The sequence below is a fragment of the Ictalurus furcatus genome, chromosome 17 (genome assembly GCF_023375685.1).
Source record: "Ictalurus furcatus strain D&B chromosome 17, Billie_1.0, whole genome shotgun sequence".
Taxonomy (NCBI): Eukaryota; Metazoa; Chordata; class Actinopteri; order Siluriformes; family Ictaluridae; genus Ictalurus; species Ictalurus furcatus.
Window position 1 is genome coordinate 20,758,243 of NC_071271.1, and position 23,997 is coordinate 20,782,239.

The 23,997-nt window shown below is 36.1% G+C and overlaps 1 protein-coding gene across 2 annotated transcripts; it reads right to left on the reverse strand.

Annotated features, from left to right (window-relative positions):
- Positions 1-101: 101 nt before the first annotated feature.
- si:dkey-262k9.2 (uncharacterized) lies at positions 102-22,784 on the reverse strand. 2 transcript variants are annotated; one of them, XM_053647327.1, is made up of 8 exons: positions 22,658-22,784; positions 9,783-9,834; positions 8,601-8,651; positions 8,320-8,355; positions 6,559-6,609; positions 6,315-6,383; positions 5,563-5,605; positions 102-2,742 (listed from the first exon to the last, which is right to left on the reverse strand). In XM_053647327.1, the coding sequence occupies exons 2-8, from the start codon at positions 9,826-9,828 to the stop codon at positions 2,700-2,702; spliced, it is 339 nt and encodes a 112-aa protein (XP_053503302.1). In that variant the 5' UTR covers positions 9,829-9,834; positions 22,658-22,784; the 3' UTR covers positions 102-2,699. The 2 variants fall into 2 exon arrangements, with proteins under 2 accessions (XP_053503302.1, XP_053503300.1); XM_053647325.1 differs by lacking the exon at positions 22,658-22,784 and adding an exon at positions 17,398-17,715.
- Between the last annotated feature and the right edge of the window lie 1,213 nt (positions 22,785-23,997).

Sequence of the window (23,997 nt, forward strand, 5' to 3'; positions counted from 1 at the left end):
AGAGGTTTGAAATCACACCAGCATTTAAGCTTTTCTTTGTGATGGGATCTTTTCCTTGCTTTCATCACTTCAGAAAGGTAAAAAATAAGGGATAAATGATGTTTGAAGAGAAAGAAAAATATATATTTTATTTAGATATTTTGATAGTACATGAAAATAAGAATTATAAATCTCTTAAACATTTATCTTCAGTAGAAATTTCAAAGCCATTGCATCATTCCTTGAGTGAGTATTAACCTGAAAAATCATCACTATATAGCATGATTGCAGACAGGAATTAAAAAATAATAAAAAATAAAAAAAAAAAACAGCAACAACAACAAAAAACCTTTCATAAGTGTGACAGTTTATATTCCTGTTCTCATAAAGAACAAGTAACACTCTAATTTGAATTCCCTAATATTGGTTCAACCCTAAAGTGAAATATGATTTCACATGATTAGAAAGTGAACTTGCTGACAGACAATGCAGTATAAACATTTTGTTATAAAAATATCTAACGACATAACCAATCCTAAACAGCAGAATATATTAACAAAGCAGTTACAGCACAGCTTCTCAACATCACTCCTTAAAGACAACGCATTAAAATCATGAGTGCTAATATGATGTTATAAACGAAAGTGGAGCCTGATAACTGAAAAATTATCAAATGTGCTACTTATCAAACCTCTATAAATGTCAGTGAGATGTGCCTAAAGGCAGACTTCAAATAAGTCTTTAATGAGAGCCCCCCCGCCACCCACCCCCCATGATTTATGGTTAATATTCATGTTGAGATTTTGAAAATATGCTGTTGTTTTGGGTTTTTAGGCTTCCATTTAGGATTCCATTCAACACATTGTTTTTCTTATTGTATCCATATATTGCCTCATTACAAGCCAGTAACGGATGTTATAAAATGGCTAAGTTCATGTTCATTTCTCTTCTAATAAACTCGTTTCAGACAGGACAAAGAACGGGCACTCTAAAGAAAATCTGTCATCCATACATCTATTTTCTGTACCGCATATCCTTACTGGGTCGTGGGGAACATGGAGCCTATCCCAGGGAGCATGAGGCACAAGGTGGTGGACACCCTGGACAGGGTGCCAATCCATCGCAGGGCACAATCACACACACATTCACACACTGTGGACACTTTTGAACATGCCAATCAGCCTACAATGCTGGAGTACCCAGAGGAAACCCCCAAAGCACGGGGCTAACATGCAAACTCCGCAAACACATCGAGCCCTCAACCCTGGAAGTGTTAGGTGTGTGTGCTAACCACTAAGTCACTGTGCTCCTGAAATCTGTCATCTTGAGTAAAAGTGATACTTGGTGCAAAGCAGAAAAATAGATTTTAGAAGAGGCTTTGTAGTAAAAAAAATTTAAATAATAATAATAACAATACTACTACTACTACTATTACTACTACTACTACTACTACTACCACTAATAATAATAATAATAATAATAATAATAATAATAATAATAATAATAATCACTACAACTTTTCCCAGAAAGATGAATTTGTGTTTTCAAATCCAATGAAATTAAAGATTGCTACATTACTTTGAAATGTTTTTCTTATCTAAAATGGAATCAGTGCAAGAACTCTTTCAGTGAGCGACTTAACAGAATTGTTACACTGTACTGTAGGCTACATTGATGAACTTTTAGACGAGTGCTGCTCAACACACACATACACACACACACACACACACTTAACTGTCAATCTCAAACACCTAGAGGCCTATGCAATTAGAGCACCACTTTATTTGAAAGAAAGACCTGAAGCGAGAAAATCGAGTAAAAGCAAGGATGAATGCTCGACACCTGTGTAGGTGTGTTTCACACCTACTTTTCACCCACACACAGGTGATTTGGCTTAGTCACTTATGTAAAAAAATATCCCTGTAAGAGATTCCCTGCCACAACAGTGACCTAAGTTGAAATAGTGCCCAATTGGCCGCTCCAGATCCTGGGATTTCAGAGGGTTTCTTTGTGCTAAAGAGCAGCAGCCACTTGAACTTGAGGTGATTAGCACTCCAGTGAAGTTAGAGCAAGAGAAGTTCTTGTATGAAATGAAAGTGTCACAGGTCTATCCATAGTTTCTCAGTCACCATCTGGTTACATTTTTTCTAAAGCCAGTCCAGCTCTACACATGAAACATTGTTTCTGGGTTTTTTCCCCCCTATACTGTACCCTTGAATGATTTAGAGATTCTGCATGAGGTCAGTTGGAAAATATGCAGAAAAATGGCTTACCATGAATGGAAAAAAATTGCAGGAAGTTTATCTGATTGCTCTGAGCAACCAGTTGTTTAAAGTGCATCTGATTTGGACCAGATAAAGAATCATGAGGGCTACACTGCAGCAAATAGCACATAAGAGATGTTTAGAGGTTTTAAACTAAAAACATAAAACAAAGTGTCTCTATTAGAAACAAATGGTATTAATGGTGCAGAAATTGTTCTTTGGTCCATGGCATTACAACAACAGAGTGCATTCATTTAAAATCGATTAATCTGAAAACGAGTATAATGGAATGACAGTAAGAATAAAATGCCTGCTTTGGGGGTTTTGCAGCAGGCATTAGTGGGCAAGTGGGACAGAAGAGATGGCCAGAGATGACAGAGTGTTTTTTAATGGAGCTCTTTTTGTGTCGAGGTGTCCCTGATGAGATCCCAGAAGCAGAAATGGAGAACTGCAAGTTTAGACACCTTTCTGGCCCTGCTCCACTGGTACACTGTACACACTAAAGAAAAACAGATAAATAAAACAGTTTCTGTCAGACATCTGAGTCTAAAACAAATCCCGAACACCTACAGTAACAGTTTGTCATGACCATTTCCAGTAACCTGGGTAGATACAGTGCCCATTTAGGCACTTCAAAGCATCTGGCTTGGTATTTTGGTGTGTATTTGTGCTAAAGAGCACCAGCCACTGGAAGCTGAGGTGATTAAGCACTCCAATGAATGGAGAGCAAAACAAAAAAGACAGCTACAATTGGTTCTTCAATGAAACCAAAGTACATTCTATTCTAACTAACACCAGCTCAGCCATGAGCATGAAACAATAAGGATTTCTGTTACGGCTGAGTTACAGATACCACTTGATATTTTCCAATATCAGATTGACCTGAACAATTTGGCAACAATTAATTTAATTTTATTCTTTTTATTATGGAATGACATTTTATACTTTTTATCCATTTAAAGTTACATTAAATGTTGTGAAATATTCATGAGAATATATTTTTTTTTATCTTAAATATTCATGTAGGTTATTGTGAAAGACACCTTTTATGTTTGTTTAAAATGTCTTGCACATTAACATGCCTTCCATATAATAATACACAATGTTCCTTTAAATGACATTTTACAAAGATGGCTGAAACTGTGGTAACAGGGCCTAACTTGTGGTAATTTGATGATTACCAAACCCATGTACCTATAAACCTTTTGACCACATTGTGTGCATTAGCTTGCACTAGTATTATGTGGCTCAGGTTACACACATGGAGCATTATTAATGCTGGTGGCTCCATTTTTCACGTTTGAATAGAGAAACATATTTAATCATTGCTCCGAAAACATGAGACTGAATAGTCCTCTTTGTGAAGCCAGTGACATATCCAGGCTGTTCAAACAACCCCAGCACACAAAGTTTTCCCTCACACCATGTAAACTTATTTTACCCCTCTGACGGATTCCACCTCAGTATGTGTAGGTCATGTGAGCATTTGTTGGTACACTGTGTCCTCAACTTGTCCATAGTTCTAGTTAAGCACTGCATGTTTATAAACCTAGTATTTGCTTTAGTTTGTCTTTTCTTGTGTCTTTATTAGCTTAGTGTGCTTAGAAACACCGTCATGTCCTGGCAGGCTCAGTGTTGATCCACAGAGCCTTGGGTTGCTGTGAGATTAAACCACTTTTCAGCCACCTTATCTCTCAACAACGAGAGAGAAAAAAAACCCAAGCTCAGCAAGCAACATTCCCTAGAGGTAATCTATAATCCTGCAAAAGAATTTAGCCTTGATAAAAGAGCAAAGTGAGAAGAAAAAAAAAAGACACAGAAATATATAAAGAATTATGGCTGTATAATTAAAATGTGTATGTACTGTATAAAGCTAGGACATTTTCTGAGGTCATGTAGCACTGCTAACAGCTGACAAAGTGGAATTGATTACTGTCCAATACTGGAGCTTGAGGCAAAGACATTCACTCAGACAAGACATAATGCCGATATAAGACATGTCTAAAAAGTTTCGGAGTCAACTAAAACCTAAAAAACAGTCCTAAAAGTAAGAATAATGAATTATGAAGTAAACAATGTTTAATCCAAATTTGATAAATGAATGTTGGGGGTAAAAACTGACTGCAAGTTAACATTTGTACCTAAATGTAGTCAATCAAACATAACACATTAACGTCTCAAGCCATACAAAAGATTTTGTGTGAGAGTTAGTGGTGGGGTAAGCATTCGTAACTTTTCTTCTGACTTCATTTGTAAGAGATCAAACTAAACCCAACCACATTGCTCTTAATCGTTCAAATTTATACGAATATGACTGTATTTTGAGGTGAGTGTGTGACGATTTAGAATGCAGGAATAAGTACTGTAAAGGTGAAAATTTCAGGTATCAAACATGTTTTGGTTGATGGACTACAACTGCCTTTAGAGGAACATTGCTCATACTGAATTTCTGACTAAATTATCACTTTAAGGCTGCACTCACAGAATATATCTAAATAACATGCTGTTGCTGAACGCCTTTCTCCCACCCTCATTTCATATTTTTCTGCAGTACTGTTATTCTTTCAGTCTCAGGTTAACCGGTTCGGGCAGTCCCATCTCTGTGCCTATCTGTCAGATATGATTTGCACGGCTGATTTTCAGCTCAGGGTGTCCTGCTGTTTTCTTTGTACAGTTTGGCGTGTTGCACAGGGAGGCAAGTTCTTGCAGCCCTGCAGGTCTCGTCTTGTTCCTGTTCGTCCACTCCTGCCCTGTTCTCACAAAACCTGGCCAGCGATGTGTATACAGTATGTGTGCTAGTGCACTCTGATGCTCAGGGGCACAGCTCAATAAGACAGTATTTCAGGTGAGAACAACGAAAAGTCTTTACCGCTAAAATGTGCCAACTTCATAAATGGGTGTCTTGTTTTATTGGGAAATATTGCCAAATGTTTATTATCTATAATACGTGCAGGGATGACATTTGGTAATGAACACACACACACACACACACGCACACACACATACACAGGTTTCTTTAGCTGAGCTTACATGAGCAGTTCAGCTGACTAGCAATGCATGATACACACATTTAATGTTAAAAGGCCGTTGCATAAACCGTTGCAATATTACATACATATATGAGCTCCAGGGTATCACGTAGATCTACTCTTTTTTTCGCATAGCTGACACTATAGTTTGTCTAGCACAGTGTGAGCTAATAATCCTCTACCCTTCATCAGTGACAGGTTTTGTCCATAGCAACCTCACTGGTTGGAGATTTCTCAACCTATCTGTGATACTGAGATGTGTATATATAAATAAGCAAACTGGTTCTTACCCTTGTTCCCGTCTCTGCAAATGACGTTTGAAGAGAACAACAGCTGTGGGTGGGAAAGAATAGCAATTAAACTTCACTACAAGGTCATGATTGCACATTTAACAAGTAATCTGAAAACTTCAGACTAATGTTTTTTTTTTGTTTTTGTTTTTTTTCTGTTAGTAATCAAATGCTAAAACACTGGAATTATAAAGTTCTGATACAAATTATTTGGCAAAAATGATTTTAACTGCAAGATTTACATGATTTTAATAAAATCCTACACTACAGTGTCATGACACTGTAATGCCTATAAAATTATTAATATTTTCTCCAGCCATAAAATTGAGTGGGGGTTATTTTGATGTCATATCAGCAGTTATATATTTACAGAGCTATATAGTCAGTTATCATGATGTTCTAATGTAAATAAGCCTGGAAAGTGTTATAACAGAACCTTATGTCAACATAAATCTACGTCAACTGACATGGGTGCTATGTTGACTTGACATCAAAATTGACAAAAGAAGCCTTCAGGATAGCAGATGCCTACTGGATTTTTTATTTATTATTTTTTTATAGATATTTTGGAGGTGTAATTGAGTTGCCATAAAGGGCTTATGCAAAAGCATGTAAGTATGTAATCTTTTTAAAGAAAAATAATTTATTTTTTATTAATGAAATGGGAAAAAAAAAAGTATTTGACAGTAGAAAAAACTACATGTGCTTATGACTATCACTGATTATCTGATTTGGTTCTCTGTAACTCTTACCTATTATAGCCAGAATGGCTATAGCAACCACACTCACTGCTGCTATGATAATGATTGTGGTGCTTCCATCTACAACACAAACAAGCACATATGAACATTAAAAGCATCTAATATCTACTACAGAGTCATTAGACCCTATATTAGCACAAAACAAACAAACAAACAAACAATTAAATCACTTATAATAATTCATTTGTATTGAAAGCAGCACATATGATCTGTCTTTTTTTTTTTTTTTTTTTACCATCAATATCTTGGTCTTCAATTCCATTTTTCACTTCTTCTGTACGTGTTTCTGTAACAAAATTAAATTATGTGAGTTTGCAATCCCTGTTTAAACCAAACCAAAGCATCTACCACAAATCTTTGCAGAATCATACTGCTGTACATACTACTCACTGTATGAATGGTTCTATAATATTTACAGGGATGTGGTTACAGCAAATTAAATGTCTACCTACATCATGAAGTTTTACCTTATTGGGTAAATATTATGCTGCCGACATTGGTGTTCATATGAGCTTATCTGAACTTTTGATGCTGATATATAAGCCGCATTAGCCATACATGTTACTGTGTAAGTTGTGTAGGCTGGCACTTCTGTTATAGAAAATAAATCTACACCTTCTACACTGATCAATCAGAATCGAGAATTCAACAGTGATGTAGTATAAATGACTCTTAACCTACAGTGGTGTTTGAAAATTTGTGATTTTTCAGAATTTTCTATATATCTGCATAAACATCATAAGTCCTAAAAGCAGACAAAGAGAACCCAATTAAACAAATGAGACAAAAATATTATACTTGGTCATTTATTTATTGCAGAAAATGATCCAATATTACATATCTGTGAGAATCAAAAGTATGTGACCTCTAGGATTAGCAGTTAATTTGAAGGTGAAATTAGAGTCAGGTGTTTTCAATCAATGGGATGACAATCAGGTACAAGTGAGCATCTCGTTTTATTTAAAGAGCAGGGATCTATCAAAGTCTGGAACTATATAATGGCATGAACAAAGGAGATTTCTGAGGACCTCAGAAAAAGAGTTGATACTCATCAGGCTGGAAAATGTTACAAAATCATCTCTAAAGAGTTTGTACTCCAACAATCCACAGTCAGACAGGAAATTCAAGACCATTATTATCCTCCCCAGGAGTGGCTGACTAACAAAGATCACTCCAAGAGCAAGACAAGCAAGTCCACCAGGTCACAAAGAAACTCAGGGTAACGTCTAAGCAACTAAAGGGCTCTCAAACATTGGCTAATGTTTTCATGAGTCCACCATCAGGAGAACACTGAACTACAATGGTGTGCATGGCAGGATTGCAAGGAGAAAGTCACTGCTCTCCAAAAATAACATTTCTGCCTGTCTGCAATTTGCTAAAGATCAACTGGACAAGCTACTGGAAAAAATGTTTTGTGGACAGATAAGACCAAAATAGAATTTTAGGTTTAAATGAGAAGTGTTATGTTTGGAGATAGGAAAACACTGCATTCCAGCACAAGAGCCTTATCCCATCTGTGAAACATGCCTTTATCCAATAGAAATGTTTCAAGCACCACTGTACCATACCAGCTAACATATTGTGCATGCATATTGTACAGGCACACCCTAACGTGTATACAAAAATGTGACCAATGTGTATAATGCTTTATGGATGTATTAGAGTGCTTTGAACATGTTCATAGGTCATGGATTTTTTTTTTTTTCAAGTATTTTCGTAGTACTGAAATGTCTATTTCCTTACTCATGCTAATTCTGCAAGTTTAGCCAGAGGTGAGCAGTTCTTGCTTTAACAGCTCAGTGATTCTATCACAAGGCAATCATCGGGCTGATGAAGAGTGACAGCATGTGTTACGCGGAGAGACAGCAGCGTTCAGAGAGCCGGATTCATCTGGGAGTGGCTAACTGATTACTTTCAGGAATTAACATGATGGCTGACCTTACAGTACTGACCTGCCTTCATGCTTCATCTACTGCTGGCACTAAAGAATGCTTACCCTTAATGCGTTCAGTTTCATCTTCTATTTCATCATCTGTGGGTGGAAAGAGAGTGAGAAAAGATGTGATAAATAAAAAACAAAGCTGGAAAGTTGCTGTTTAAAGAAAATATTTTGTTTGAAGCATGCAGATGTTTCTATCCACCCAGACTGGTGGTATTAGCTGTAAATGATTAACTTTCTTTAAAAAATAACTACTTTTTTAATTTATAATCTAATTTATCTCATGCATGAGATAACTTATAGTTTTTCAAACAAGATGACTTTAAAAATGAACTTACCTGGGAAGTCTCCATCTCCTGAACCTAAATCTCTTGTATCTAACGTAGCAGCTAAGGACATGAAGGAAGAAAAAGAATAAATTAGACCTTTGTCTAAACATATTAAACCTTACCCTCATTAAAAATGTAGGATTTATGAATATACATGAATATGCAAATTGGAAGCAACCCCATGTCTACAATACCTGCTGTTCCAGCCCCATCCCTAATGATGCATGTACATGCATGTGGAAAAAAAAACTTCCCATTATTTTGATTTAATAGGTTGTTTAAAATAAAAAAATAATAAAATAAAAAAATAAATAAATAAAATTTAATTCAATTAATTTACTAGGTAAAAATTATGGTTGTCATTTTTATCTAACATAAACATAAAAAAATATAGCACCTTATGTTAAACATTAAAACATATCTTCATAGTCTGTAACAAAACTGAAGCAAGTTTTATGTTTATCAGTTTTAATTCAGTATAGTCTGAAATAAAATCTAAGCTCCCCATTTTCAGTTTAGTTGGCTTACAACCAGAAGATTTGGTTGAAACTGAGGCTGTCAGAAAGATCCAGAAATTCCGACTCCCAAGAGAAGGTGGTAATTACAGTAACTCAAAAAGGATGTGAATGCAGCAGTTCCCCCCACTACCCTAGCTATGCTATGCCATTAGCTATGATGTACTGTTATTACAGAAAGGGAGGTAGACACATTGGGGAAATGAGACCCTACATGTTGAAAAGAGACTTTTGTCCACCACCATCAGGCAACTGTTGACGTCTCAGTACAGGAGGATCAGTTATTATCTTGCATTTATTGACATTGCTAGCTACCACTGTAGAACTGTACTGCACTCTATTTAAACTAGTTAGCTGGCAAGCTTACTGGTAGTGTACTAGCTTGCAGGATTTCAGTATAACGGTCTCTACTAGCAAATATGCGTTAATATGAATGATTGTATAACATGCTGGGATATTAAGGGCTAAAAATACAGGAGCATATTTTTGAGTGCAGGGTAGTCTAGCCAGGTCTAATTCTGGGCCCCTGAGCAAACTGCCTCATGGGATCTATGTTAAATATAAATGCATATTTTAAAAAAAGTTTACCAAGATACAATGTAGTGTAATTCCAATAAAGTTATATGCTAAATTGATAATGCATCACAGTATTTTAGTAGAGACAGACTGAACCTACCCATGACCGTGAGAAGCAAAGTGAGAAGGAGTAACCGCAACATCATCGTAATCTGCAGAGAAAAAAATATATAATTCAGGATTCAGATTAAATCTTGACATAACAACCTGGAATATGTCATAATGTCAAAAAATCTTCTTTTTGCTTTTTTATTTTTTTACAAAGTGATTTCTGTTTCATACGCAAATAGCAATCTGGGTTTGTAAAAATGCTTTGCTCTGTATGAGATCACTTCGATTTCCAGGCAGTGAAGCCTTTAGGAAGCAGATTCCATTGGAAACTTACGAGACATGACACTCTCTGGCATGGTGCATGCTGGCTCTGTGTAACACGCTGATCTGTGATTCTCGCAACACTCAGCAAGAATTAGGAATGTGTGTGAATATGCGTGTTGTCTGTTTTTGGCCAATCAGCATGTAGATGTATATGGGAGTGACATGAACCCACATTTCCAGGTCAACAGGAAAATGTGGTGTGTCATAAAGCAGCATGAGCTCTGAGTTTTTTCAGCCCTCTACTACTTCTATCAGGTTGCTAACATGACTTAAAACACATCTTAAAAAATAAATAAATAAAATCATTCATCACCTGCAGGCATGCTCAGCTGCGCATAAACACTGGCTTATTCAATTTGCATGAGATAAGGTTAGTAGTACAGTACTATGACAGTTTTGTTCTGTTTTGTTTTTTTACTCCTACACAGAAAGTCACTAAACAAATTTATAAGCTGTTAGACAGGAAGCTCCTATGTAGAATCTTACCAAAATAAAACAGAGCTTTTAGAAATCTTGCTTTGTAATTCATATGGAACCAAATGATTCAGTTAGTGATTCAATAACGAGAGCTTGATGACTCAAAATTGCTTTACTGTAAAGACAAACAGCCCATTTTTCCAAAGGTGTTGATGACCTGAACTGAATAACACCCCCCCCACACACAACCAACACCCCCACACGCATACCTCTCACAGTTCGCCTTCCCTGTGCCACTTGTTCCTCCTAATACACAATACAGATGTGTACGAGGCTCACAGCTGCCAGAACTGAGCTTCCATTTCCTGGGCACTATTATAATTGGCTTGGCTCGTTCCGGCTCTCTCTCTCTCTCTCTCTCTCTCTCTCTCTCTCAAATAAAACAGATGGCTGGGAATTACCTCTTTCAAAATCCTAACATGGAAATGCTCAAAAATATGACAGAATTACACCACAGCATCAGATGGCTGATTATTTTAGAATGGTACTTCCTTCCCCCTGATGTAGAGCTCACCTGTTCTCAATATTTAACAACTTCCTTCATTCTGGTTATTGTTTCTGATGCCCATTGTGTCGAACTCCACTTCCTGTTACTAACAGATAACAGTGGATTTCTCTGTCAGTTGGCTTTGTTAAGTACAGCAGCACAACACAACACTATGGTATGTAAGGAAATGATGTCGGAGGCAATCTGCACTTGCCCCATGTGTACGATTATGCTGGTGATATTGTAGCAGCTGGACATACTGGAGTGATCTCATTGCTTATGGGAAATGATATAGGTGTCTGTATGTGTGCTAATAATATCTCATAATCTGGGGTCACCAAAAAGAGGAGAGTTTCCCTAGTCTAGTTCCACTCACTGTTTTTTTACGTGCCAATGTTTTCTCTGGCTTGCTCATTAGGGACCTAATTTTAAATCCATATCCAGATTTCTGTAAAGCTGTTTTGTCCATTGTTAAAAGCACTATATAAATTAAACTGAATTGAATTATGGGAATTTATGTGTACATGTCTGTTTGTACAATAGGGTGCTGATCTCACTACAAGTAACTGGTTGTAGCATAACTATACAAAGCTGATATATTAAAGTAATTATGTTAATTCATTCCTCATCGGTTACTGTTTTACTCAAGTTAGAGAACACTGGGTAGATGAAGTGCTAGTCCATCGCAGAACATTATGCACTCACACATTCCAATTCACCTACTGGCATATAATTATATAACGGTATATAGTTTTCCAAAATAAATTAATAATCATCAAAAAATAATAATCATATACATACATATACACATCAACACCTATGATCACCTCCACCCCGGCAAAGTAAATAGAGACGTTACCAAGGTGTTAATATAAACATGAGTCAGCATGTCAACAAAATACATATCATCACAACATTAATAAATAATCTTCGTTATATTCATAATTTCATATGATCAGTTTTTTAAAATAATAATAAAAAAAGAAATAGGCTAAAGATTTAGCCTGTGTTTGTTTTAAAGAACAATTATACAATAATATGTATTTGTATTGTTTGATCAATTATACAAATGATTACATAAAAAAGAAAAGGAAAGAAAGAAAGAAAGAAAGAAAGAAAGTGAACTTAATAAATGTGAAAATAAAGTGAATATAATCAGCATGTTCCTTATTTGCTTGTTCCATTACAACATTAATCAGTTTCATTGTGTTAGTTTTGTCTGAGTAACCATCTTCAACAGAGGCAAAGAATCTGATTGTGACATATTGTCTAGACAGAAATATTCTTCTTCTTGGATTACAGTGAAAATAGTGTCCTTCTCTGTTGTCTGCACAGAAAAATAGGTTATGAGAAAGCAAGAGCTTACTTGTGGGCTAATTGAGAATTTCCATGCTTACTTCAGGTCATCACAGCGTGTGAGAATCGGTCACTTACTGCACTAATCAGACAATGCAGAGCTCGCTTCAGCAAAAACACAACTCCTGATCACAGACTGACGGGGCAAATTTTCCACTAGCAATAACCTCAGTAGGCCAAATAAAATGCCGCACATCCAATTTTGTGTGCTGGGCTGCTCTGGGTCAAATAATAAGCTGAACCAATTTGGGAATATTTATCAGCACAGCCCGATGCCTGCGATTAGAGCGTCTCCTGAAGCCAGAACTACTGTATAAATTGGCTAATATCTTCTTGTAGATGTGAATTCTAATTGAATTAGCCTTATTCTTTGGTTTCCACACTTATTTGGCCTCGGTCCTAATACCCCCCACCCACCCACCAACCATATTATTAACAAGTACAGTTTTGTACAATGGAGCTGGATGTTCCTTTAAGCCTGATAGTGAGTAACTAAAAACTAGAAAACATCAGCATTGTTTTGCCATTCATGTACTGATACATCAAAATGGAAAAGAGTCAATTAAGGATACACATTTGATGGAAAACTAAAAGCAAAAGCAGTATTCTATATCTATATCTGTGCTCCAAATATCCATATCTGTATTGATATACTTATGTGGGCGTAGTTTAATTTAAACAACCACAACTTTGACCAGGCAGTTACTATTGATGAATGAATGAATGCTGTAAATGAAGCACTCAGCTCTTGGTCTTTGTCACATGAGCTTCATATCTGACGGCTCGCTAAAGCCTGCATGAAAGTAAAAAAAAAAAACCCTCCAAATTATTGGACTTTTTTTGTTGTGTCCCATAGGATCCTAGTCCCACTGCACACCTCTAGTTTAGGTGAGCCTTTCTGGCAACCTTTCTTAAGAAAAATGCAATAAACATCCCCTATTCATATCTATATTTTTATCTGTTTATAATGCAATCTGTTCATTTTATGGCTGGAAAATTTAGTGTGTGTTTCCTACTGGACTAAGTTGCGAAACACACACACACACACACACACACACACACACTTATACAAAGAAGTCTTAGAGTCATGATATAGCTGGAAATGATAAGAATCTTTGGTAGAATGTTTAACATGTAGACACAGAGGGCTTACTGAAATAAGCCTTGGTTATGCAACACTGCTATTCAAAAGATGTAGTGATACAAAGCCACATTAAAATGAAGGGGAATAAATGGATACAGAATGGAGAAAGTGAGCACAGTGAGAGAGTGGATATGCTATGGATATGTTTATTCATTCAAGGTGTACTGATGCAGAGAAGAAGGAAATGAGTCCTGTATGTCTGTGAATCATGTCTGAGTCAGTTGTGAGTGTTCACAGCCCATGCAGAGATAAGCATGTGTCCAAAAATTATAGTGGAGTTGCATTGTGTTGCCCTTACACTGAACTATTGCATTCAACCCATTCAGAATGTGTGACGTTCCGTGAGATTATAAGTACAGGTTTCAGGTCTTTGTTGGATGTTTTTTTGTTGTTGTTGTTGTTGTTGTTGTTGTTGTTGTTGCTATTGCTGGAAATGGTGGTCATTCAGCAAGCCAGCAAAACATTTTAAACCCTGAGCCATGTGTCCACAATTTTATAATCATTTGTGGTAATGCCTGGTCACAGTATTAAATGGAAAGTCTACAAAAAAAAGTTTTACTATGTATCACTAACCTGGCCATACAAATATGAAACCATTATGGTTGAGTCTTATAGCATGGGCTCTCAGATTAGGCATAAAGCTACAGTACTACCTGTACACACCAGAACACACTCACTGAAAAACAGAGAGGCAACATTATTTGTGATTAATATTTTTTAAATCAAGTGTTTCAAGTCTGTAATCATCCTCCATTTTTTTCCAAACAGCTAGTGTGGTAAACAGAAAAGCTGTGCTTAGTGGTCCATTTGCCAGCTCTTTTGTTCAAACCCCACAAAATCTATGCTTCTGTCAATATTTACTTCTAATTTCTCCTCCAGTGGCATTTAAAAAAAAAAAAAAAAAACACAGTGTTTGAGAAAGTAATCCAACTTGTTCATGTTTTTTTTTTTACATCCACTATTATATTTCAGTCATTGCTCATGATGCTTTATGGATGTGCCATTGAAGTAGTTAAATCATCTCTAATCTGCAAAAAAAAAAAAAAAAAAATCTAGGAGATCCTAGAACCAGATCAAGTGTGATCACTTGACATGACTAATCATGAAAAACACACACAACCATAACTGAAAAACATCTGGGTTACGCATGTAACCCGGTTTCCTGAGAAGGGAATGAGACGTTGCGTGAGCTTCACACTATGAGAAGCGCCTTCGCACGTGACTGGTATCTGAAGCTTGTGTAACCTCATGCCTATTGATAGGCCTGCTGTGAGAAGGTGATGTGGCAATTAAGCACATCACGTGACATAAAACGGCACCTGTGAACCATGCCATCAGCATCTATTATCTGAAGCAAAGATGCAATTCACAGGCATGCCCAAGTATGACAAAGCTACGCAATGTTTCATTCCCTTCTCAGGGAACAGGGTTAACCCAGACGTTCCCTTTCAAAGGGAACTTAACATAGACCTTCACGCTGTGAGAATCAGAATACCCACTCCATCATACTGAGGGTAAAGCCTGTTCAAAAGATCACTGCAAGATACTCAAGCCTTGGGTGTTTTTAGGCATTTTCTTTTTGGATGTCTTTTTTGGCATGTTTTCCTGTAGTGGCAGTGGATTCAATCAGTTCTGTCAAGGTAATGAAGTAGAACCAGAAGCATTTACTTAGCAACTCAGCTTTATAATTTTCATGCAGACAGGCATTCATGAATGTTCAGACAATAAACTTACACCAACAGAATTACCACAGAACTTAACCACATTACATGTAACACATGTCAGAGTGGATATGAAATGTGCAGATAAGTAAGATTTTCATACCACATTGCCAAATTAAGGACTTCCTGCTAACAAAAAACATTGCTGACAGAAACCGACACACAAATAAGACATCTTCCAATAGGAACTGTTCTAGAGAAGTGAGAGTAAGAAAAATGTACTAAACCAATTGCTTTGGGTAGATGAGGAAGTCAAGTCAGCAACCACAGTACCAAGAGCAAGCAACACGATAATGTACACAAGTTGGATATATGATTTTAGTTCTCAAGGAAGTGAAGTAATACAGAATAACAACATATGTTTGCCAGGGGCAGTGTGAACAAACGTACTAACATATTAGCTAATCATTAAGCTTTTGGTTAGTTGGGTTACACTACAATGTGTAATGTGGCCTCTCGTGAGTGCAAGTGCAGATTCTAACATTTAAAAGAAAGATAAATTAATTACTGGAAACTTTCAAATGTTTATGAGATGTATCAATGCAGTCACACAACAAATCCTATTACAGAGAGAGATTCATTCTCTTTTGGGAAAGACCAGATACCAATAAAGAGCAGTAGAAAATACACAGATGACTAAAACATTTAAACAGCAGCTACAGGAATGAGGCATCAGTAATATAATGAAGTGTCCTGTGAAGGAGAGGAAGTTCCCTACTTCATCCAATTACACACTGCTACACTTACAGTACACATTTGTTTTTTCCACTACAATGTGATAATTAATCATAATCACAAATTATCAATATAACATTTTATTATTTTATTTATTTTTTTGGTTATTTGGTTTTTACTTTATTTTTCTGCTTATTATTATTATTATTATTATTATTATTACAGTTAAGTCACTAAACACACCTTAATATCTTTGAAACTCGTTCTTCTACTTCCACTTCAATACGATTATCATCAATCATAATTATAACTTATTATAACAATCTAAATTTTATTTTGCTTATTACTCTTTTTTAATTTTATTCACATTATTTTTCTAATTCTTAGCATTACAAATTATACCACAGTGTTGTTGATATTAATGTGCTCGTTCTAATATGTTATTGTTTCTATAGTAACACATTATTACATTATATCATATAACAGGAACTTCACAAGGGTTCCCAGAAGTCGTTCATACACCATTAACTTTTTTTCTGATAACTTCAAGAGACAGACAAAAAAAAAAAAAAAAAGCCGCCAGTTATGGAATGACTGTTTACAGCTACTATAAGGTAAGTGATGAAAGGAACTTGTCTTGTGGACATTCTAACTAATTAATTATTTTTTTTATTTTTATTTTTTTTTAAAAAGGCAATGTTTAATTCTATAATAGATTTAAATAATTAATCAATAATTAATTGGCAAATTGCTGTGGTATAAGAGGAATAACACACTTTGAGGCACACTGTTATATGTTTTTATTGTGACATAAATACAAAACAGTTGCATAGTGCATTGATGGAGTGTTTGGAATGTAGACCTTATGGCCATGCTGGTATAGGCAAATAATCTACACCAGTTACCACCTTGAAGTGAATTATTTTCCTATACCAGCATGGCCATAAGGGTATTATTCCTAAAATAACAATCTAAACTTGGTATGGTGAGCACATTTGCATTATTTCCACCTTAGTCTCTTTCTTCTTGTTCTTCTACTTCTTGCTGCTTAATTATTAGCATTTCATAGTCAATCAATAAACACTGCTCTCTGGCACTTTTAACTAGTCATGTCAATGGTCTACATTCCAAACACTCCATCAATGTGCGATGCAACTGGTTTGTATTTATGTAACAATAAAAACACACACTCCTGACAGAGTAGTTTAGATCAGACATCTCCACACTCATTAGCACACAGTACTGAGATATAAACACATATGCCTTGCTGTGACACTTTATTACGAATTATGATGCATAATAATGAGCGCTTTAGATAAATTATATCAGTCTCTTGAGTCTAGAAGTTTCAAAAGGTTTCTGAATTTTGTTAAGCACACAATTACACATACAGTTCATTTTCAAATCAATTGATTTGTCAGAAAAACAAGGGAAAACAGATGCGAATGAGAAACAGAAATATTGTTTAAAAAAGACTTACGGCAGCCCCAGAACATGCACAGAGCAGGAACAGGAAATAAACACAGTTTTGACTCTTTGATAGCAGCAAGTGGGGGATTCACGTCCACACGAAGAAGACACGCACTTATGCAATCATATTTATTCTGCAGATGTGCACTTTTCTCTGGAAATTACCTAACGCTATTGCCCTGATTTTGCACAAAAGGGCTTCTGTTATGTTTTTAGAAATAGAGAGTAGGTGATCAAAAAGGACTTTGACCAAAGTGCGGAGCTGACACGCACACATGTACACTCACACACACTGATAGGTTTTGGCGCCCTTGGCATTCTTTCTGTAAGTAAGGTCCTCCCACCAAAAGTAACTATTAAAGGAACGGTTCAGTAGAAATTAACACATTTTCTGAAAATAGGGCAAAACTAAGTGCCACTATTTCTCACTAATGTTAAAATCTCTAAGTGTAAAATAAGTGTAAAAAATTATGTTTTTCAGCTAACGTTTATAGTTAAATGATCAAAGGCAGTGTCATTACAATCAATTATATTGATATGGTTTTTGTGGTTTGAGGTCAAATTGTGAAACTTTCAGCATGTCTAATGCAATTGTTTTCTTTATTTGCTAGTGAAATTAGCCTCATAATATCCACTCCGAAAGCAAAATTCATACTTCCAGAATGTCCAGGCTGATGAATTAGACCTGAGCTAATAGAAAAGATTTTTGGAAAGTGTATAATTTAGAGATTTTTTTTCTCTGTCCTTTGCTTTTATGATATTAAGAAGGGTTGTTTACACTTTTTATGTAACACCTATACAATTATACCACCAAATGTGGGAGAAATTTGTCTAAATGGAAATAGAATCTAGTGATTGTATTAAGTTAAACATTAAGCTTCAATGTTCACAAATTTAATTAGCTCAAATTAACTACATTATTAATACTCAACACATTGCAGGACTTGCTTGCATAGTCTGGTTTTATCTGCTTTGTAATAAGAATATATTTTAGGACAATTTCATTAAGAAATTAAATATACACAATTTTCCCTTTAGCCAAGATTTAATATATTTTTGTTGTCAAAAGTTTGCTTTGTTTTGTACTATAGTTACATGTATCCCTAAGAGAATGTTACACATACAAGCTTAACATCCTGCTAACCTGCATATTTTCAGTAAAATCCATAAGTACTTATACCGCCTATCTGTGCAAATTAATATTAACTGGGTTAGTAAATTGATGGTCTAAAAAAAACACTTTTCATTACCAAGGTGTCACACAAGAAACATCTCATGATGGGTAAAAGCAAAGAGCTCTCCCAAGACCTTCGCAACCTTATTGTTGCGAAACATATTGATGCAATCGAATACAGACATATTTCAAAACTTCTGAATCCTCCATTATGCACCATTGGGACCATTATCCGCAAGTGGAAGCAACATCACTTCGTCATCAACCGGCCATACACAGAAGCTCCTTGCAAGATTTCAGACCATGGCGTCAGAAGTGTAGCCCAAGAGCCAAGAACCACTTGGAAAGAGCTCCAGAAACACTTGTAGGCAGCAGGTGCCATCGTCACAGAGAAAACAAAAGGCAATGCACTCTATTACTCACGCTCACCCGCAAGACTCCATTAGTAAAGAAAAGGCATGTCGAAGCTCATTTAAAGTTTGCTACAACTCATTTGGACACACCTATGAAATACTGGGGGAGTGTAGTCTGGTCAGACGAGAGCAAAATTTTACTTTTTGGCTGTCATACTTCGCACCATGTTTGGAGAAGAAATGGCACTGTACATCACCCTTAAAACACTATACCAACAGTGAAGTTTGGAGGTGGAAGCATCATGGTGTGGGGCTATTTTTCATCGCATGGTACTGGCAGACTTCATATAATTGAAGGAGCGATGAATGGAGCCCGTTACTGGGAGATTCTTGAGAAGAACCTGCTGCCATTTCCTGTGTCATTCCTCTTTATTACACATAACTTCTTTGGTGGACTTCTTTTTATGTTGGGATTTCTTTATATGTGTGGATTTCTTACCAAAGAAATCAGAATAAGTTGCATTTTCAGTTGAGTTTGTGGAAACCACTTGAAGCATTTGTTGTGTTGAACTATTTCAAATGCTTTTGTGTGATTTGTTCATTGCAAGGTGAAATTCTGTAAAGTTTGACAATAAACCTGATTTGCAATTGGGGAGAATAATTTTGATTACGACTGTATTTGATGTTTTACCTAATCAACATCATATTTTTTGAAGATAAACGTTTATTTTGAAATTGATGCATGCAGTATGTTCCAAAAAAGTTGGGACAGGGGCAATTTAGGATTAATAGCCATGTGACAAGATGAAATAAGAAGGTGAAGAAACAGGTGAGGCAATCGTCTAATCATAGTATATAAGGAGCCTCCAAAAAAGGCCTAGTCTTTCAAGAGCAAGGACGGTTCGAGGCTTGCCAATCTGCCAACAGATGCAGCGAATAATCCAACACATTGAGAACAACATTCCCCAAAGACAAATCGGTAGGATTTTGGGCATTTCACCTCCTACAGTGCACAATATAATTAAGAGTTTCAAGGAATCCGGTCAAATCTTGGTGCATAAAGGGCAAGGCCGTAAACCAGTTGTGAATGCGCGTGATCTCCGATCCCTCATACATCACTGTTTTAAAAACTGTCATGAGTCTGTAATTGCTATCCTGACACGGGCTCAGGAATACTTGGTAAACCTTTGTCAGTCAACACCATTCGCCACTACATCCACAGATGCAAGTTAAGGCTTTACTATGCAAAGCAGAAGCCATACATCAACCCTGTGCACAAGCGCCACCAACTTCTCTGGGCTCGGTCTCATCTGAGATTGACAGTAGCACAGTGGAATCGTGTTTTGTGGTCTGACGAGTCAACATTTCAAATAGTTTTTGGACAAAACACCCAACGTGTTCTCCTGGCCAAAGAGGAAAAGGACCATCCAAGCTGTTATCAGCTTGAGGTCCAAAAGTCAGCATATGTCATGGTATGGGAGTGCGTCAGTGCGGGTGCTAGCATGGCCTGCCTACAGTCCTGACCTGTCTCTGATTGAGGATGTGTGGTGCATTATGAAGTGCAAAATAAGGCAAAGAAGGCCCTGTGCAGTTGGACATTTGAAGAAATGTATAATGGATGAACGGGGGAAAATTCCACTTGCTAAACTTAACCATCTGGTGTCTAAAGTGCCCAAACACATAATATGTGTTATTAAAAGAAAAGGTGATGTTACACAGTGGTAAACAGCTGACTGTCCCAACCTTTTTGGAGTGTGTTGTAATAATCAGATTTGAAATGTGTGTATATTTTCAAAAATAAATTAAATTCAGAAAGTAAAACATCAAATAATGTGTTAATAATGTTTTCAATATAGTACAGGGTGAATCGCATTTTCAAATGACTCTTTTTGTTTGCTTGTTTTTTGCATTTTCCATACTGTCCCAATATTTTTGGAATTGGGGTTGTACTTGTTTGCTCTATTACCTTCAGTGCAAAGCTTAAAAAAAAAAAAAAAAAGGTAACTTCAATCATACATGCAGCAGAAGCAGCAGCCCATAACCATAGATTCTGATGTGGCAAGATGACATTAATAGTGACATAACCTCAAATAAAATTATGTTGAGATGCTATCACAGTCGACTTTTGCTATAGGCTGCTGTCAAGAGTAAGCCTGTAAGAGACAGTTGAAACTTGACTATGTACAGTGCAGCAGCTCCTTTTGAGTGGTTTAAACTTTGATACAGCAGGTGTGTTTCCTGTTGCTAGCAAGGCACATACAGAAGCGCTAGTGTCATTTACCACAGTTTTCAGGTTTCAACGACATTTTTTTTCATTTCAAAAACTATTAATAAATAAATAAATAAATAACCTGACCTCCATCTAAGCCTATATATATATATATATATATATATATATATATATATATATATATATATATATATATATATATATTGATAGATAGATAGATAATTGTTGGTGTTATGAAAAGAGGTCATTAGAATTTCAATGGAATTTAAATGTATGGAGTTATGAAAAAAGTTCAGAAGGTTAACATTTGTTGAAAAACTAATATGAACAAGCTGCCACTGCTTAGATGCTTGACTACATTTAGAGTTATGAGAAAAATTCCCACTTCAATTTCATTTTCTACCGAACTACTCCTATAACCTGGTAGTCTGTTGTCTATGTATGATTTTAATAATTGGGCAAAGATAATTCTCTTCAGGCAACACTGTACTTTGGATTTCATCAAGCTACATTGGGAGGAGCAAGAAATAAAAATTCATTTTAATTGTATATGAATAAAGTTGCAAGAAGCAGGAAACAAATGTAAATAATTTTTAAAAAATAACTTAAGCTCAACCTTGTTATGAATTGTTATGAACGTGCCATTCTCAGACTATGTTGTGAAATCCTGCAGCTAAATAAACCAAAAGTTGAAGCCAGTCCCTGGAGCGCGTCCTGCTCCCTATGCCCTGCTGTACAGTCTTGGCATTTGGCTGAAGTTCTGCTTCTTAGTGAAGTACATCTCTGTGCTTGCTTCACTGCGAGATTATAAGATCCTTTTAAGCCATTATTAATTTATTATTAATATAATAAATTGTTTTGTGACTCAATACACTACTTAGCTGTTTTTTTTCTCCTGTAATATTTCAAGAATGCTTTAGGGTTGTTTCCAGTTCACAGCATGTTTTATGGGTCAGGCTGCTTTCCTGACAGCCAAGTGCTGATGAACTCATACAAACTAATTTTCCTTAAACAAGTCTAGAAATAACTCAGGCTTTTTGCACTCCCTTTATCTGTTGCAATACTCTTCTGCTGTCACAAGAGTGGCAACTGCTTGTTATCTACCTGCCCTTGTTAAATCTTAACCTACATGTCCAGGTTGTCGCTCTAACAGCCCCTGAGTCCCTGCATAACATCTTATCAATTTTTCAACTCACAATCTACCAGCAGAAGTACTCATTTATGCATGTTACACTTTGACAGGGACTCCCAAAGACAGTTAATACACCATGCACTTTTTAAGCAATCTATGTAGTCACTACTTTCTGCAAATTCTGTGCAATTTTAGACAACGCAATTTTCTATGCAACCACATACAACCCATTTAAAATAGAGCACACCTAGAACTTAAAGTTTAGAGTTTAATCAATTTGTTTATCTTTACTTTTTTCTCAACTTGTTTTACATACTTAAAACTTCAGTATCTTTTCTCTTTTATTAACATTTTCAAAATTTTAAAATAAATCCCACTCACCAGTATATATTCACTTTCAGAAGTTGAGAGCTGTGTGCTATTACAGTATGTGTTTCTTTCTGGATTCTTCTGTGAAACTGGCAGTATGAAAACTTCCTGGCCGCTTTAATGCCTTGGCTGTTCAGACAGGATCTGCGAATGGGGAGGTGTGGATGTCTCATTGGTTGACTTGCCTCCTGAAATTTAACACCTGCCCAAGTTTCACATGCTTTATGCTGACTAGGATATATATTATAGACATATTTGACTGCAACTGGCATGCTGCCATTTTAAACTTTTTTAATTGTTTGTGGTAGGTTTGTATATCTTAAATGTATCATTGTGTTGGACTCCACCAAATGTAGGCTTTCTTTAACAATAAGACATGCTGAAACTATGGAAAAGAACATGGTAGCTGAAGATTAAGGTTAGGGAATTTAATTCTGTTCTTTTTTAAATGTCACATGAATGAAGAACTTGGAAAGGAACTCGAAGCAGGTGCAAACTTCCAGAATAAAGGGTTACTGTAGTGTTGAATGCATAGTCATCACTGTTTTTTTATTAACTTCATTACAATAGCTGGACATCTTCTAAGCAATAACTGGGTGATCTTATAATTGGGGTGCTGTTTAGTACTTGTAACTTAAAATTGAAGGGGTTTTTTTGTATAATTTTCAACACCAAAGCTAAGATTTTATGATATATTTGACCATTCATAAAATGTGTTGACCAGGCAATCCCAGGCAACAGTCTCGGTTATTTAAAAGGTTACTTCCCTGACAAGTTTGCTGTTAACAGTGATGATAGTAAAACGGTTGACAGTTTTTTTTTTGTTTGTTTGTTTTTTTGTTTTTTTTAAGAGAATTAGTAATGACATGAAAACATTAAGGGAAACAATGGTTCATAGAGGCACACTCACCATCATCCACTTCAATAGGAATGCTATGGTAACTCAAATGAGCACTTTTTTACAATTGTGGTGAGCAGAAAAGCATCTCAGAATGCACCTCAACATATGAAAGTTTGGGGTGAATGGGCTACAACAGCAGATTACCTTCACAAATGGAAACCCAATTGTGGAAGTCCCCAACTAACTTTCATGATCGTATACATTTGCCTCAAGCTTAGACTATCGATCATGTACCCTCTACTTGCAGCTGACTAAAATGTGCAATCACAAACAGAAACATTGCCATATTCTCAACATTCTCAACAATTTGGCATGCAGGAAGTTATCACATTCGTCACACCATACTTTTCTTGTGAGACACGCCAAAACCACTTACTGTGTACTAAGTTATAAGTGTCATTGAATATGTACTGTAACACCAGAGGGAAAGGAACACAGTCAGCAAAAATGC

Coding starts and splice junctions, on each gene's coding strand:
- si:dkey-262k9.2 (XM_053647327.1), bottom strand. CDS start 9,828: ATGATGTTGCGGTTACTCCTTCTCACTTTGCTTCTCACGGTCATGG. Junction 8,356..8,600: donor AGGAGATGGAGACTTCCCAG/GTAAGTTCATTT, acceptor TTCCACCCACAG/ATGATGAAATAGAAGATGAA. Junction 5,606..6,314: donor AGCCATTCTGGCTATAATAG/GTAAGAGTTACA, acceptor TCCCACCCACAG/CTGTTGTTCTCTTCAAACGT.